This window comes from Podarcis vaucheri (assembly GCF_965113315.1).
Source record: "Podarcis vaucheri genome assembly, chromosome: 13".
In the NCBI taxonomy this organism is placed as follows: Eukaryota; Metazoa; Chordata; class Lepidosauria; order Squamata; family Lacertidae; genus Podarcis; species Podarcis vaucheri.
Genome location: NC_138751.1, coordinates 31,806,663 through 31,822,811, shown reverse-complemented (window position 1 = coordinate 31,822,811; position 16,149 = coordinate 31,806,663). Strand labels below are relative to the sequence as shown.

The 16,149-nt window shown below is 43.6% G+C and overlaps 1 protein-coding gene across 4 annotated transcripts in view; it reads left to right on the top strand.

The window, feature by feature from the left end:
• Positions 1-16,149, top strand: part of LOC309517780 (acid-sensing ion channel 2) — a 394,302-nt gene that overhangs the window by 377,378 nt on the left and 775 nt on the right. The window contains exons 8-12 of one of the 4 annotated variants that reach the window (XR_014213257.1): positions 1,382-1,426; positions 3,591-3,670; positions 8,484-8,552; positions 10,202-10,265; positions 12,619-12,877. Coding sequence is in view for 2 of the 4 variants with exons in the window: in XM_082197290.1 (XP_082053416.1) it covers positions 1,382-1,426; positions 3,591-3,670; positions 8,484-8,552; positions 10,385-10,486 (296 nt within the window). In the remaining 2 variants the exon portion in view is untranslated. Of the gene's footprint in view, positions 1-1,381; positions 1,427-3,590; positions 3,671-8,483; positions 8,553-10,201; positions 10,266-10,384; positions 11,458-12,618; positions 12,878-16,149 lie in introns of those variants that run through there. The other 3 variants (XR_014213258.1, XM_082197290.1, XM_082197291.1) reach the window with 3 other exon arrangements.

Here is a 16,149-nt window from a genome sequence, read left to right as displayed (position 1 = left end):
CCTGTTTCAGTCACTCTGCTTGCATATCTTTGCCAGTAGAACAGCTCCAGCAATGTTGTTTACTGCCAGCCTACCTGGCATGTTCCACCAGAGGTGTAGCTGTCATGACAGTGGCTTAGCTGCTGTTTTTCCAGCATAGTGAGGCTTCTACCCAATCCTATGTGTCATTCTCCTCACACTCTGCCAAGAAATTACCTCCAGTAATTAGAAATATAAAAGAGGAGAGTACAAAATATGGTTTGAAGCTCAACGTCAAAAAAACGAAGATCATGGCCACTGGTCCCATCACCTCCTGGCACATAGAAGGGGAAGAAATGGAGGCAGTGAGAGATTTTACTTTCTTGGGCTCCATGATCACTGCAGATGGTGACAGCAGCCACGAAATTAAAAGACGCCTGCTTCTTGGGAGAAAAGCAGTGACAAACCTATACAGCAGCAGAAACATCACCTTGCCAACAAAGGTCCGTATAGTTAAAGCCATGGTTTTCCCAGTAGTGATGTATGGAACTGAGAGCTGGACTATAAAGAAGGCTGATCGCCGAAGAATTGATGCTTTTGAATTCTGGTGCTGGAGGAGACTCTTGAGAGTCCCATGGACTGCAAGAAGATCAAACCTCTCCATTCTGAAGGAAATCAGCCCTGCCTGAGTGCTCACTGGAAGGACAGATCGTGAAGCTGAGGTTCCAATACTTTGGCCACCTCATGAGAAGAGAAGACTCCCTGGAAAAGACCCTGATGTTGGGAAAGATGGAGGGCACAAGGAGACGGGGACGACAGAGGACGAGATGGTTGGACAGTGTTCTTGAAGCTACCAGCATGAGTTTGACCAAACTGCGGGAGGCAGTGGAAGACAGAAGTGCCTGGCATGCTCTGGTCCATGGGGTCACAAAGAGTAGGACTAAATGACTAAACAACAACAACAATTAGAAATATTTAAAAAGGTGAAAGAATGTATATCTGAAAGCAGGTTAGGACAATTTAAATTAGAGTTTATTTCCTACACGTATGCCTGGTTGTTAATTTCCATTCTGTTGTAGACCAGTGGCCTCAGTTTGTCTCCTGCTCCCGCCCCTACCCTGTCGACAGGAGTTTGCCTTTCTATCCATCACAATGAAGAATTATTGGCTCGCCTGACTTGTCAAAGTCAGAATCCAGCCCGTCTGTTATTTAGATGAAAGAAAGGAGAGTTTAATGTCTGTCTGTTTGTCCCAAGGCCTTTGTAAGCAGCGTTTAAGCATATACCCTGTTGTCATGGAGATGTAAGCCTTTTCTTTCTTTCTGAACAATAAGCAGAGAAATTCTTACCAGTTTATATAGAGAATAACTATGATTTTTACTGGCAGGGAAAGGATAATCTGTTCAATAACATATTCATCCCTAGATGCTTCATGGACGTTGAACAAGAACCTGAATCAGAGTAGCAGAAGTAAGCAAATATAACAATTGCATTTTTAAAAAATGCCAATAGAAGAGAGATTCCAGATTTTCAAGAGCACAATAACTGCGAGGCAGGTAGAAATTCAAAAGGAATTTGATCCTTGTATCATCTTCATAGATGGCATATAACAGTACACAGCAGGGCCTTCTTGGTAATGGTACCAGATCTATGGCACTACCTTCCCAGTTCTGCTCCAATGGCCTCTCACCTTATATTCATTCAAGGATCAGCTGTCATATAGATTGCCATATTCTGTTGCTACTGTAAATTGTGGTTTACATTTTTTTATGCTGTATTTTATAAACATTGTTTTCCACCCTAGTATCTCTATGAAGAAGGATGGGATATAAGAAATATAATTATTGTAATCAATGATCATTAATAACAATAGCAACAGCTGTGGGAGATTGCTAAAAGTTCCCAAGAACCAAGGAATCAGAGAGGATGGGCAGATAGCAGATAGCATCAGAATGAAAGCTATAAACCTGTACGTATATGATTTCCTGGAAATAAACTCTGTTGAATTCAGTAAGAGGTACTTCTCAATCAGCAGTGTGGTGCTACAGCTGAAATGGCCAATGCCATTTTAAGTTGCATTTAAATTAGCATCAGAAAGCTGTGAGAGGAAGAAGGCATCTCGTGGATGCTTAACATGTTTACTGACAGTATGAAAGGAAACAATATGCTTCTCCAGGCAGAGGGTAGGTTTTGGGAGAAGTTGATAACTCTTCTCCAAGCAGCTCAGCCATCAGAACTGAGCTGACGGGTAGGGGTGCTTTAGCTTAGCAGAAGGGACAGTCCGTATCACCCTTGCCAAATCTGTAATTTTATCCGAGAGGACAGCTGCAGCCTGCTGGCTTAGGGTCAGTGGTGGACAGTGCAGTGGCAGTGCTGACCTGATTGCACCAGTGCACTTGCCCTTTGCCAACCTCCCCTCCAACTCTCAGTAGCAGCAGTGACTCATCTGCTGGGGGATCAGGTAAACGCCGCCACCTCACTATGCTATCCACTACTATAAAAACTGAGCCCCTCAAGCACAAACATAGCTTCTGCGCCCGGACACACACAGAGTGGACATTCTTTACTCACTCACTTTTCATGGAGGATACGGATGCCCCTGTCATTCTGCTGCATTCTGGTGTTTTCTGTGTGGTCCTCAGATTTTCCCCACCCCCAAGACCAGAGTTTTAGTCTGGTGGGATTTGGGGTGTGTGTGTTATAATAAAGCACAATTGTAGAATTTCCCCTTTTAGTGTGGACAGATGAAGGGCTACTGAGACTTTTTAAAGTGCTGCTGTGCTTTTAATTAGACACTTCCTGTGTGCAGGTGGAACCCATTTTATTACTTCCTGATGAATGTGAATGGAGCCATCAATGGCATACTAATTCCTCCTTGAATAACCTCTCCTAATTGTTCCATCATTAGTTTATGTTTCCACAATACTGGCAATGGGGAGGATTTAATTGCCAGTTTTATTGAAATAAGTTTACTTCACTGTAAAAGAAAGTGAGAGAGAGGAAGGGTCTTTGAACTATAATAGGCAACTTATATTGTTCTGCTGATCACATACAGCCAGGAGCCCAAGATCTCAGGAATGATGCAAGTGTTGACCAATTCACAGGCTACTGCCTGCCAGCCACAGGAGCTGATATTGCAAATGCCCTTCTGTTTGGTGCCTGAAGAGTACTCTGAGGCCCAAATGCGCTCTGTTCCCAGTAGCTCACTGAGACAACGCCACACAAGACCTTTAAAGCATTTTCAATGCACACATCTGCCTTCCTCCAAAAAGGAATTACATTAAATGCAATTTTTTTTTTTTTTAAAAAAAGGATGCTGGGAATCATAGCTCTGTGAGGGGGAAACTACAATTCCCAGGATTTTGTGGGGAACTGCTTTGAACATGCTTTGGTGCCTGAACAGCCTGGTTTTGTGATAGTGCAAGGTCCAGCCAATCCGCATTCTGCGAAGCTTTTGCTGGAAACCAAGGAAGCCAGTTGTTTCTGAACTGGAGTGCTTGAAGGAGGGTAGCATGTTTTGCCCCAAAAGGTGGTGAGCACAGATCCACAAAAGGTCCAAACTGTGTTATTCTCTACACCCCCATAAATAGTGTGTGGATAAAACGTCTGCTTCGGTTTCCTTTCCCTTCTCCAGGTGATATTGGAGGTCAGATGGGCCTTTTTATTGGTGCTAGTATCCTCACCATTCTGGAAATATTTGACTACATCTATGAGGTAAGTTGTGGCCCTCTGTTGTGGTGACATATGTAATCCTGGCATCCAGGTACCACCCAGCCCCTCCTCTCTGACCCCATCAAGTGCCCCAGATACTTAAGCTTCCTTTGGCTCCCTTGTATTTTCTTTTTCTTTTGAAGCTGCCTCGAGGTTTTTTCTGGCTAAAAAGAGAGAACAGCATGTAAATGTAATAAATGACTGGGGCCTGCAACAAAATGTTGTGGTGTGAAGTACCCCATTTCATTCTCTCTGCCTCTCCTGGCCTTCAGTTCCCACCCAGCTTTCTCTACAAAATCCATTCCCTGAATTCCCCAGCCTTCTCCTTCCAAGACAAAATACATTTGAAATTCTGCTTTCTGCATTTCTTGGGATTTCCTGATTGCAATGAATTTTGAAAATTTGAAGCACAAAATCCAAACCCACATTTTAGGTTTCTGCTATAAACTCAGAAATGGTGAACCAAGTTACACAAGTGTAAAGCCTGGGTCTTGTGTGCTATCAAGACCAAATTGGGTGCAACACGAACCCTCAGTAATAAATCTGGGCTGCAGAACAATAGCCCCCAAACTTAAATTAGGCTCCCTCAAATGTCAGATTTACAATTTTTAAGAATTGTATGACCCAAATAGATGTGCTGTTTAAATGCTTATTTGCATTATGCATATTTGCATGTTTTATTAAATGCAAATATGAGCCGGTGTGGGTGTGGATGTGTGATAATTATCAGGACTGCAGTAGGCGTGGTGGGGAGATTTAACCATTTCGTCCCCTACCACAGCCCTAATGGAAAATGCTTCTTCAAATCTGCTATTTGCATTGGGAGGAACTCCCACCTCCACCCCTTGGTCCCAGTCTTATAGCAAAGATAAGAAGAAAGCACAGCTGCCACCAGTGGGGGGATTTTTGGGCAATGAAAATAGCAGCTTCAGTGAACAATTTTCCTTTGGATCACAACAGGAGAGAAGAGGGATATAGACTCCCTTCCCACTTGCTGTAATCCCAGTAATTATTTGGCTAATAACCCAGCAATTTCTATTTGCATTTTTTTAAAGAGAAAGCTGAATGTAAAGATGCATTTAAACATGATGTCTAGCATGGCCCTTAGAGAAACCAAGACACAAGAGAGATGTAAAGGGCAGGGGGAGGCAGTCCCTTAGGCCTGGCTCTGTCCCCCCCCTTTTTTTTTAAGTGGCAGCAACAGGAGAGGCTCCCCATTATCCATTGTTCATTCCTGCTTGCTCAGTTCTCTACGCCTTTCCCCCCCTGTCTGGGCAGCCCAAGCTGGAGTGGCCGGGGAACTCTTGAGCAGAGTGAAAGATGGGAGCACCTTCCTTGCTCCTAGTTCACTCGGCTTGGTGATCCACAGGCCACCCTCCTGCACATTGCAGAGGTGGGCACTCAATTAATAGAGATAGAAAGTGGGCATAATACCTTTTTAGTTGTGGACAATTGTCCAAGCAATAGAGGTTATTATGTATCATCTGGTGTTTGTTAAGACTGTGATGATTTTAGCATATATGCTTTGACAAAGCTCTGTGGACTGTTTGGAGATGATTCTCTGATTGTGTGTACAGTGGTACCTTGGAAGTTGAACAGAATCCATTCCAGAAGTCTGTTTGACTCCCAAAACATTCAAAAACCAAATTGTGGCTTCCGATTGGCTGCAGGAATCTCCTGCAGCCAATCGGAAGCCTCAGAAGCCCCATTGGATGTTTGGGTTCCAAAGAATGTTCACAAACCGGAACAATCACTTCCGGGTTTGCGGCGTTCGGGAACCAAACTATTCGACTTGCAAGGTGTTTGGGTTCCAAGGTATGACTGTAGTTCTTTTATCTTTGTTTTAATTTTTTTAAAAAAATTGGGGGAGGGGAGAAAGTGAGCATAATAAGAATACTTTTAATTTGTATACTGCTTTTCTATATTACTATACACAAGGCAGTACAAGCTGAAGAAACAGCAAAGAACACACACCTTATAACAATCTGATCCAATACAAAAAAAATGTCGTGATAAAAATATAACTTTAAAATAAACAACTTATATCAAATAAAGGCATTTCCAACAACCTATTGGAATTTAATAGTACAAACTGAAATTAAATAAGGCCTACCCTGCTGTGCCGCAACTCCAAATACAGGGAGCTGCATGTGGATAAATTTGGGCATAGGATCACCTGTGAGGCCCCTGTCTTAAGATACGCTCTGCCCAGCTACCTTTGCTGTGTGCTAGTTCTGTCAGAGCCACTTAGCCAGGGGCCTCGTTCAGCTCAGCTGGATGCCAGCTCATGAGTTTGGCACGTGCGGCTAGGTGCTCTGGAACAAGCAGGCCTCCCTCTTAAAGCAGCTTTTTCCGAGTGGTGGACTGGGAACAGCGGCGGCTGGTGTTCACTGGGACTGGTAGGGTCAGCCAGCAGTAGGAGGAGCCAGGCAGGGCCAACAAATTCTAGGTTTGTCCCCATCACCCTCTCTGCTAAGTTCTACAAGGGCAACAGAGAGACGAGGAGGACGACGATGCTGACAGCCAGGGCCAGCGCCTGGACTGGATGTAAATAAGTAGGCAGACAAGAGGGGTCTGCCTCGCCTTCATTGGAGGTTTTTTAATAGCATTTGGATGACCATCTGACAGGGATTCTTTAGCTGTGATTCCTCCCTTGCAGGAGGCTGGACTGGGTGGATCTTTGGGGTCCCTTCCAATTGCACAGTTCCATGATTTTTTAGGCAGACTGGGGCTGGTGGGGTAGTGCCCCAGATTCCCTAATGGAGCAGCTTTCCCAGATGCTGAAGGCAGAAGCAGGCATGCTTCATGGCATCTTCTCTCACACATGCAGACCAGCAGCAGTCATCCTTTGCCTTCTCTTCCCCCAGGGACCCTCACAGACTTTGAAGGTTTTCCATCTATTTGTGTAAAACTGCGTAGTTACGTTTTGGGATTCCTTTCGGGTCGAGCGAGTGTCAAAACCTAAAGTAAAACAGGCCAAATATGAGCTCTGCAACCACCATGCACGCCACTTTCAGATCCTGCAACACTCGCTTCCCATTTCCCCAGGCAGTCAGGTCTGGGCAGCCATTGTCATGCCACAGAACGTGGATTATGGTCCTTCTGCACACAGCGTGGTGCCTGCCACTGCTGTCTGATAACCTGTCTTCTGTAAAAAAATGGGGCAAGTGTCTAGTCCTGGTGTTGATGGGAAAATGAGAAAGGCTCAGAATTTACTCAGAATTGTTAGCAACTGAGGAAAGGGTTGCTTTCACAGTGGGGACCTTTCAGCTGGAAGCGTAATTGAAACAGTTAAAACAGCCCTGTATTCCTTATAAAAATCCTGCAACAGTCTCTTTTATTGGTAGCTCCCTCCTTGCCCCTTTCTTTTAAAATGGCTTCTTCCTCTCTGCTTCTGCCCCTTTAATTAAGCTTCTCCTGTTCACTCATATGACTGAATTCCTGAATCAACTTTTGATTAGCTGGTTCCTGTCCCCTTTCAAGTGAGGGGATCTCCTTTCTGCTTTCTTATTTGCAGCTATTTTTTATTATTATTATTATTATTATTATTATTATTATTATTATTATCATCATCATCATCATCATCATTGTTATTATTATTTTATTTTGTGCAATTGCAATTCTAAAACAAGGGGAGAAATAAAAGTGAAATTGCTCTGGCTGTTAAGAAGAAACCTGTCATTATTGCCCTGCTGCCCCTCTCCCCGCAAAAAAGGAACAAGAATTGGCTATTGTAGTGGTGAATGTAAACCATGTGAGTAAACAGAAAGCCTCTAATTAAAGGGGCAGAAGCAGCCTTAACATATAAAGGGTGGAATTAAAGGGACAGACACCCTGAGAAGCCTCAGTGACATTTTGCAGTCCCTCCTGAGAAGGTTGGCACTGCAATTGGGTTTTTTTTAAACAAAAAAAATACAGTTCCCCAAATGAGGTCTAGAAACAGACACAAGGACAATATAGGAGATGCTGGAATGAAATGGGTCAGCAATCTGGATTCTACATAAAATTAAGCAAAAGGATGGCATCCACTTTTTAATTAAAAGGTCTGTGTGGCAACAAGGTTGGAAGGGAAAACCAACCTTCTCCTTACCGTGATACCCTGCACCTTCTCATCTCTCTTCCTTCCTCTCCCGTGTCTACAATTTCTAAAGTGTAGATCAGATTCCTGTGGTTTCACTCCATGCCTCACTTTTGAAAATTGGCTTCTGGTGCCAGAGCTACTCCTCTCAGAGGTGCTGCAAGTTTTACAGTGCTGACAGCATTGAAAAATGGGGTTAATGTGACCCACCGCTTGATTCAGCAAAAGTTATTCCATCTCCCACCCATAGTGGCCACTTGTAAAAATGTCACTGGGCCTTTATCAGTGGTCCTCTGACCTGGCACATGTGCTCCTGAGAAGGCAAAGAAAAGGGGGCAAGCTTGCTCGTTCCAGCACATGTGCTGGGGTCTTGGAAGCTGTAGCAAATCAGCAAAATTTCAGCACCAGGAGAGGGGGGCGGGGAGAAAGAGAACCATCTAAAAAAAAATAAAGTAAAAGGAGATAGAGGCTGGAAGTATATACGTAGCACAGGAGTGTTTTTGACAATTACCTCCTTGATAAGTTTATTGGGTGGCCATAGGTGAGCAACTATTTTTTCAGCCTCAGTTCCATATCCACAATATGATATGAACTATCTGCGTGGACTAGCAGAAGCAGAATAAATCATTAGTCTCATATAAAGCAAGCAGGACCAGTTTCCCTGCATCTCTCGATGGGTGGGCTGTGCCAAGGCTCTGTTGGGACTAAGAGCCTCCCCCTTTCTCCCATTTCTTTTAGCTGATCAAGGAGAAGTTGTTAGATCTTCTTGGCCAAGAAGAGGAGGAAGGAAGCCACGATGAGAATGTGGTAAGTAAGCATGAGATTCCCTGGGCCTAAAGCAGGTGTAGGGCGTACCAGAAGCCCTCGCAAACCAGACTGGTTCATTACCCTGCAATGCTCACTTTCCGTGGGTGGGTAAGAATTGAAGCTGTGATTCATTTCTGCCGTGTTAGGCATTTTAGGCTGGAGTTTACCTGACACGGGCTCATTGGTCCTGATGGGGTTTTGAAAGTTTGTCGGCTTTCAAGAAAAGTAAAGAAGAGCAAAAACTTTGGGGTATTTCAGGTCCTTGTGAGCTTAAACTAAACAAGCAAAAGGACATATCCATCATGCTGTGTCAAGAGCAAAATAGTTGTTAGCCACAGAAATAAAAGATAGATTAGACCTTTTATGGAATACATTGGAGGATGGGACTGTTTGAATCAGAGCCCTGTGTGCATGGTTTATTTAGATTGTTGTTATTTTAGCCCCTTCCCACAATTCAAAATAATCTTGGTTTGTTGACATTTTTTAAAATGCAGATGATAGCTAAATACATGTGTTTGTGTGTATGGATTTTATATCACCTTCTACCTCAATGCAGGTCCCAATATGGTAAATAAATAAATCACAGACATGATCCAGCCAGAGTTAAGCACATATTTCTATGGAGTGTCAACCATGTTCTTAAATCCATCCCACTGAAATCAATGGGTCTTTAAATCTGCAATCCTGTACATATTAGCTGACAATAAGACCCCACTGAGCAAAGTGGAACTTAACCCTGGAATAAACATTCTTTGGCTTGTATTGCACAACACTTAAACTTGGATGGATTGTGTTCTGTATTTTTACAGATTCTCTGCTCCCTCAGATTTAAAATTTTACCAATAATTCAGTTTGAGCTGTCAGGTTTAAAGCAGAATACTGAACATGTTTACCCAGTGTGAGATATTTCTGAGTTCAGTAAGACTTACTTGCGTATTTTCAGATTGCAGCTGTTTAAACCCCCAAAGACATTTGCTTTTCCAAATTTGACACCACACACACGCCCACACAAAATGCACATTTCAAAACCAATTGTTTCAGATTTCAAAGCGTGATGGTTTCAAGGTGCAGACGTCAATACTCACAAGCTGATTATTTGAGGTTCTGTTTATTTCAATGGATAAATTGAAATAAGTGCTTAACTCACTTCTAGTGGAATGAACAGGCTTTAGGCATGTTTATGGCTCATGTCCAATATTAATGTACATTTTGACACTAATAGTATGATATTTGTTGCCGACGCAAACAAACACATATATACATATACAACACACACACATGGTTGCCATGACCATTTCCGCTAGATTTGTTTTTGGGGGCTCAAACTGCCTTGCTGAAAGCCACAGTGCTGCTTTGGAATCTCTGGATTCAGTGTTTGAAAATCACAAGTGCAGCTGTTTCATCAAAAGTGGAAGCTAATCTTACATAAGCTCCCTCCACTCCAAGTTTCTTTTCCTAATCTGTTTCAGTTCTAGGCGCCTTAATAGTATGAGGAATTGGATCCTCCCAGCCCCTAGGGCAGATACTAAAGTAAAACCTAGCATTTGTATATCACTTCTCAGTCTGGTCCAAGCACTCCCCACGCATTGTCTCAGCAGTCCTTACAATGTCCCTGGACGGTAGGCCAATGTGTTATCCCCGTATTGCAGATGGAGAGCTGAGTCTGAAGGAAGAATTGGTTGCCTAAGGCCACCTAGTGAGTTCATGACTGAGGTGAGATTTGAACAAGGCCCTTCTATGCTTACTGCCTCTTTAGCCCCTGCACTGCACACCACGTTTCCTTTCTCTCTCTCTCTCTCTCTCTTTCTCTTTCTCTTTCTCTCCTTCCCCAGAGCACATGCGAGCCCTTGCCAAACCACTCCGATCCCATCAGCCACACTGTGACGGTCCCCCTGCAGACGACCCTGGGCACGCTGGATGAGATTGCGTGCTGACAGCAGCCCCTCGGCACCATGGATATCCAGATGGCAGAAACTCTTATCCCCCCCTCTGCCCCCCACCCCCGGAAGCCAGGGAATCTTGCTCAGGTTCGCCGCACAGGGTGGGTTGGGGTGTGGACGACCACGGAGGAATTTGCTATGCATCCAACTCTTCTCTTTCTCTTCTTGCCAAAATCCAGCGAGAGGCGCTTTGGACTCAGTCGCGTCCCTCTGTCCACGTAGGGAGGGGAGGAGGAGGAGGAGGGTGTGCGAAGGGGCAGGGCAGGGTTGTCTTCGCCAGCGGATGCCGCGCCTCGGTTTTTTGTGGTTTTATTTTTTGAACTGTACAAATCCGACAACCAAGGAACCGTCATTTCATAAACTGCCAATGACTGTACAAAAGAAGCCTGCATGCCAGTCTTTTTGATGGCAATATCTCCCCCACTTTCTTCTTTCTTTACAAGCCGTGTCTTAACAGCTGTTACTTTTTTTTCCACGACAAAAGAGGAGGCCACGGCACAGACGTCCCCTCCCCGTCTCTCCCGTCCCGTCCTGTCCCCCCGCCCAAGAGTTCACAATTACATGACACCACAAGCTGAGTTAGGAACAATCAAAGGCCTGACCGACCTTCAAAAAGCCACTGTTCCTTTTGTCTTCGTCTCAATCTGTGAAAGGGTCTCGGAGCCCTGCTTGAGATCCTTTATTTGGACCCGGTCACTGGCCACCAAGGTGAGCAGGCTCAGCTACAAAATGGCTCCCCTCATCTTACCGCTGCAGACCGCCCCCCCCCCTACACACAGGCACCCACAAACACACCAGCCCCGTTGGCACTCGTAAGCCACAGCTTCTGTCTTGTTCAGATTGGTGTGTAATAATACAACATGTGTGTCTCAGGGCTGAGGGTGGGCATGGGGGAGGCTGTGTTCAATCGACATTCTGACCTACCCTGCTTCCTCATTCTATTAAAGGTGGTCTTGTGGAAGGGGCCAGTTTGTGCTGCATCTGTTTATTTGCACCGTCGCGGATGCTTGACCAGAGCTGGGAACCTGCAGAAAGGGGGAGGGGTCTCTTTGCAGACATTCTTTGTTTTTCTTAACACTAAAAAGAGAAGTTCGGACTATTAGTCAACATGCTCTTAACATTTTAATTGGGCTTAATCCATTGCTGACCAAGTGAGCAGCCCTACACTCGGACACAGTGGCCTGCTTTGTTCCTGTTTCATAGAACTGTAGAGTTGGAAGGGACCACAAGAGTCATCTAGTCATTCCTGCAATTGCAGGAATCTTTTGGCCAACATTGGGCATGAACCTGAGATTAAGTGTCTCATTCTCTACCTGCCAACTGAGCTATCTCAGGTCGTAGCTACGTTGCTTAGTTTCGTTTAGCTATGTTGTGGTTTGTTGGAATGTCCAGACCCAGTCCAGCAAACTCACCATGGTTTGTTTTCTGGCAACAAATTGCCATGGTTTGTTGTTAGCTTGCAAATCATGGCTTGTTTTAACAGTAGCTTGACTTTTTGTCCTGACCCATTAACTCTGCGTAACTGTGGTTTGTGCCACTGCATTGCAGATACTTGCCAAAATACAGGGGCACTAGGCAATATCATCTGGAAAATAAACCACAGTTCATAGCAACAAGCTGTGGCTTGTTTGCTTGTCTGTGACATCAGGTGGTTTCTTGAAATCACGTGATTTCTTCCATGGCTGAGACAAACCATGGCTTAGTGTTATGTGCAAACGCAACCAGTGAAACCACACAGCAACCATTGTTTAGGAATGGCATCATGTTGGCTGTGTGATTTCTTAGTGTGTTGATCAGTGTCATTTTCCTTACTGAAGTTTGATGGCATCCAGTGTCACAACATCCCTTCTCATGTGTGATGCTTTGATTAACTCTGTGGTCCCATGAGCTCTTGCTTCTGAAGTATTTGGTGAGCATTCCAATCTGATTTCTTTGAACAAAAAAACAGAACATGATAGGATTTGCTATGGAAAGACAGCACCCAATTTCAACCCAAACAATAGTTCAACACACACACACACACACACACAAACACGGTCCTTTTCTGGCTTCCATTAGAAGTTTGAATTTCAGTAAGAAAGCAACACAATAATGCAGGAAACCCCTTTTTTCCCTTTTCCTTTTAGGTCAGTTGTTTAGAAGGGAATGTCTGGACAAAATGAAAACTGCTTGCCTCTCATGTTGCTTAAGCTAGAAAGTCTACAGATAATGTGCCATTGTGGGACAAGGTGTGCTGGCACATCATAAATACTCATTGGAAGATGCACAATGTATCAGGGAGCAGTTCCAGGAATAAAAGGCTATTTGATCTATTTCCAAAGAGACCTCTGGCCTGAACAGCTTTTAAGGATTGTGGGGGAAGGATTGCAGCAGGAAGCAACTAAGGTGGGCAGATTGTCTACAGTTAATTTCCTAGTAAAGATGACACATATTCCTCATAGAATGCCCAGAAGAATAGAGGAAAAGTGGAAGAGAAGGGGCTTGTGAAATAGGTATATATGAAAATTGGTTTGTGCATTGTGTCTAACCAGCTGTGGAAAGAGCAAGCTTCTCTAATGCAGGTAATTTAACAATTGCAAAAGAGCTAGTAGGAAAATGAACAGTGCAATTCCATCCCTGTCTACTCAAAAGCCCCACTGAGTTCAATGAGGCTTTCTCCCCTATACAAGGGAATAGGATGTGCAGCCTAAGTGGATAGCATTTCTGTATCTAGTAGGTCTTTTTTCAAGCTACAATTAGCTTCCAGGTCTTAAGCCCTAAACCTCAGCAAAACATGCCCAAGAACTACACACAACATGCCTTAAAGAGTTTCCTGCAGCTTCAGCAAAGCTGAAACACCCTTTCACCAAGAATGGCTCCTGTCACCTCCATTTATTTATTTGAAAACTATGTAAATACTACTTAATGTTTTGAAGCTGTGTGTGACACAAAACTATGAAGCACAATCAAAACAATAGATCTGTATAAAGACACAAAGCAAAGCAGGAATACGTATGCAATCCCAGCTGATGGGCTGTGTTGTGTGCAAGTAAGGTCTGTGGTCAGCACATTGCCGGTATGAACAAAACATGTTTCCAGCACGTGGCGAAAAGGTAGTACGGCTTTCTCATGGGGGAGGCTGTTCCAAAAGGTAGGTGTGTCATTTTTGTAAAAGGCCTCTTACAAGTGGATTCGAAGTGGAACATTGACACTGTGGTGCCACCAAGAGGATTTCAACTGCTTATCTCTGTTGAAGGTGTGTAGGATTTTGCCAAAGAGTGTTTGATGAATTGCCGTTTCTTGCTCCTTTTAAAAAACAAACCCAGATGCAACATAGCAATATATAATAAAGAACCTCTGCACGTATAAGTGCTTTTCCCTCGTGGCTATGCAACTGCACTTGGAATTATTATTATTATTATTATTATTATTATTATTATTATTATTATTAAATTTATATACTGCCCTATACCCGCAGGTCTCGAGGCAGTTCACAGAATAAAAGCATCAGGACTGACTTCCTTTGGCAGATGTGTTTCCCATATGCCTGTGTCCTGGTGCCTGCCTTAGTTTATATTGTATTTATTGCGTTTATCATGCTCTGCCTTTACTGTTGACATTCATATTTATACGTCCAATTGTTTATTATTATCATTTCACCCTGCCTAAAACAATGAATATATAACAAAAAGAAACCCTAAAATTATTTAATTGCACCTAACATGCATATGATCTTGTACATTAGGGTTCCAATATGTAAGAAAAGTGCTCCTTTCATCATTGAATATGTCATCAACCTTCCCTCCCTGACCTAGACAAAACGAGTTAAATTGATCATACACGCTATATCCCAGATACTCAATAGCCACTGTATCTCCCCCCCCCCTTTATAACTAACAGGCATTCTATCAGCATTCACCTTTAATCCTATTCCAAAACTGCATGGGAGCTGCTGATTTCACTTGACAAAAAAGTACAACTCGAGGGCCTAAGGAAAGGGTGCCTCCCCAAACCGTACCCACCTGACATGTTGCATCAGGTGGGTGGATCAGCTACAAGACCAAGTTCCTCATGGGGAGCTTTCTCTCATAGCCATTCATTCCAAAAGCAAGACTGAAATCCTCACCCATCGGTTGATGCCCAACCAAGTTCCCCATGGAGAAGTCAGTTGTGTAGCTGATCCCCACAGAAAGCATCTTCGCCAGTTCTATGCTCAGCATTCTACTGCTTTACAGAGCCTCTTGGACTGCAGTTCCCATGTGCCACTGGCGGTTGGTGCTGTATAAAGGGCTTTTGACAGGTGGGTTACCCAGCTCACCTGTCAAAAGTGGGGGCAGATCTGCCTGGTCAGAAAGGTTCTTCACCCCTGGTCAAAGGGAAGATTATAATTAAGTCATTTTCTCTATATTAGGAATTAATTAGGGATTTATTAGATGCAGAACTTTTGGAGATTAATTACTTTCTCTTTTGGCATGCCCAATAAATTTAGTTTGCATCTGCTCTAATTGCATTGCAGTGCCGAATATGTGTCATAGATTTTGAGATAGGTTCAACTTAGTCTTCATGGGGTGATGCGCCATCTAAATCAAGGGTGGCTAACTTGTTATTGCACTCCAGCTCCCATCATCCCTGATTATTGGCCATGCCAGCTAGAGCTGATGAGACTTGGATCCCTCACCCCTGTTACAGCTACTTGTGATAGTGAATTAAAAGAAGTTTATGGAGGCCCTCCCAGACCATGGCAGAGCCTTATGCAAGTACAATACTGTATACTTGGCCAAGACCATGTACTTTCCTCACTGGTATTCAATTCCTAATTAACAGATTCACAACCATCAGATTTCATGCACTTCCAGAGCAAACTGCAAACACTTCCAGATTACTGAGCATTCAGCCTGATTTGCCTGCAGAGAGATTAGACAATGTGGGCTATTTAATGAGCATTCATTTGGATTTGTGTGTGGGGAGGTTAGAAGACATTGTGTTAAAGCAAGTGCTATTCCCCACACTCCCAGAGTGTTTTGCAATCACTTTGTTTGTGATTTTTGTGCTTTTATATTGTAAACTGCCCCGCAATCCCTGGATGAAGGGCAGCCTAGAAATTTAATGAATTATAATAGTAATAATTTGCACATTCCAAAACAATATGTGAACTGAAACACAGCCACCCTTTGAAATCCTTGCTTCACCCACAATTTGCAATGTGCTTCTCCTGCTGGATAATGTGTGCGAATTTGCATATGCTTGGATAAGGTGTGTGTAAAAAACGTATACATTTGCGAAATAACGTGTAAAAATGCATTGCATTAGGGCAAATTGGTTTTGCAAAAATGTGTGGAACTCAGAAGAATTGCATGTAAACATATGCAACCTTAGGAGAAATTCACGCTGATGCGCTGATGAATTTTCATGAGGGTTTTAACAACAAATAATTTGCAAACTGGTGTGCAACTGCGAAGAGCTGAACTTCAGAATGGAGATGGTCACCCTCCTCTGCACATGTTTCAGCTTGTCAGTATCTTTCTGAGGGAGTATACCAGGGAAGAAGGGCTGGGAAAGAAGACGAGAAGTTCAGTCATGGATCTATTGATGAGTTAGTGCACAGCAAGCCATTATTTCAAATCTCCTTGTCTCCTGGCATCAGCAACTTTTCGTGGGATACAGCTTGCCCTGTCTTA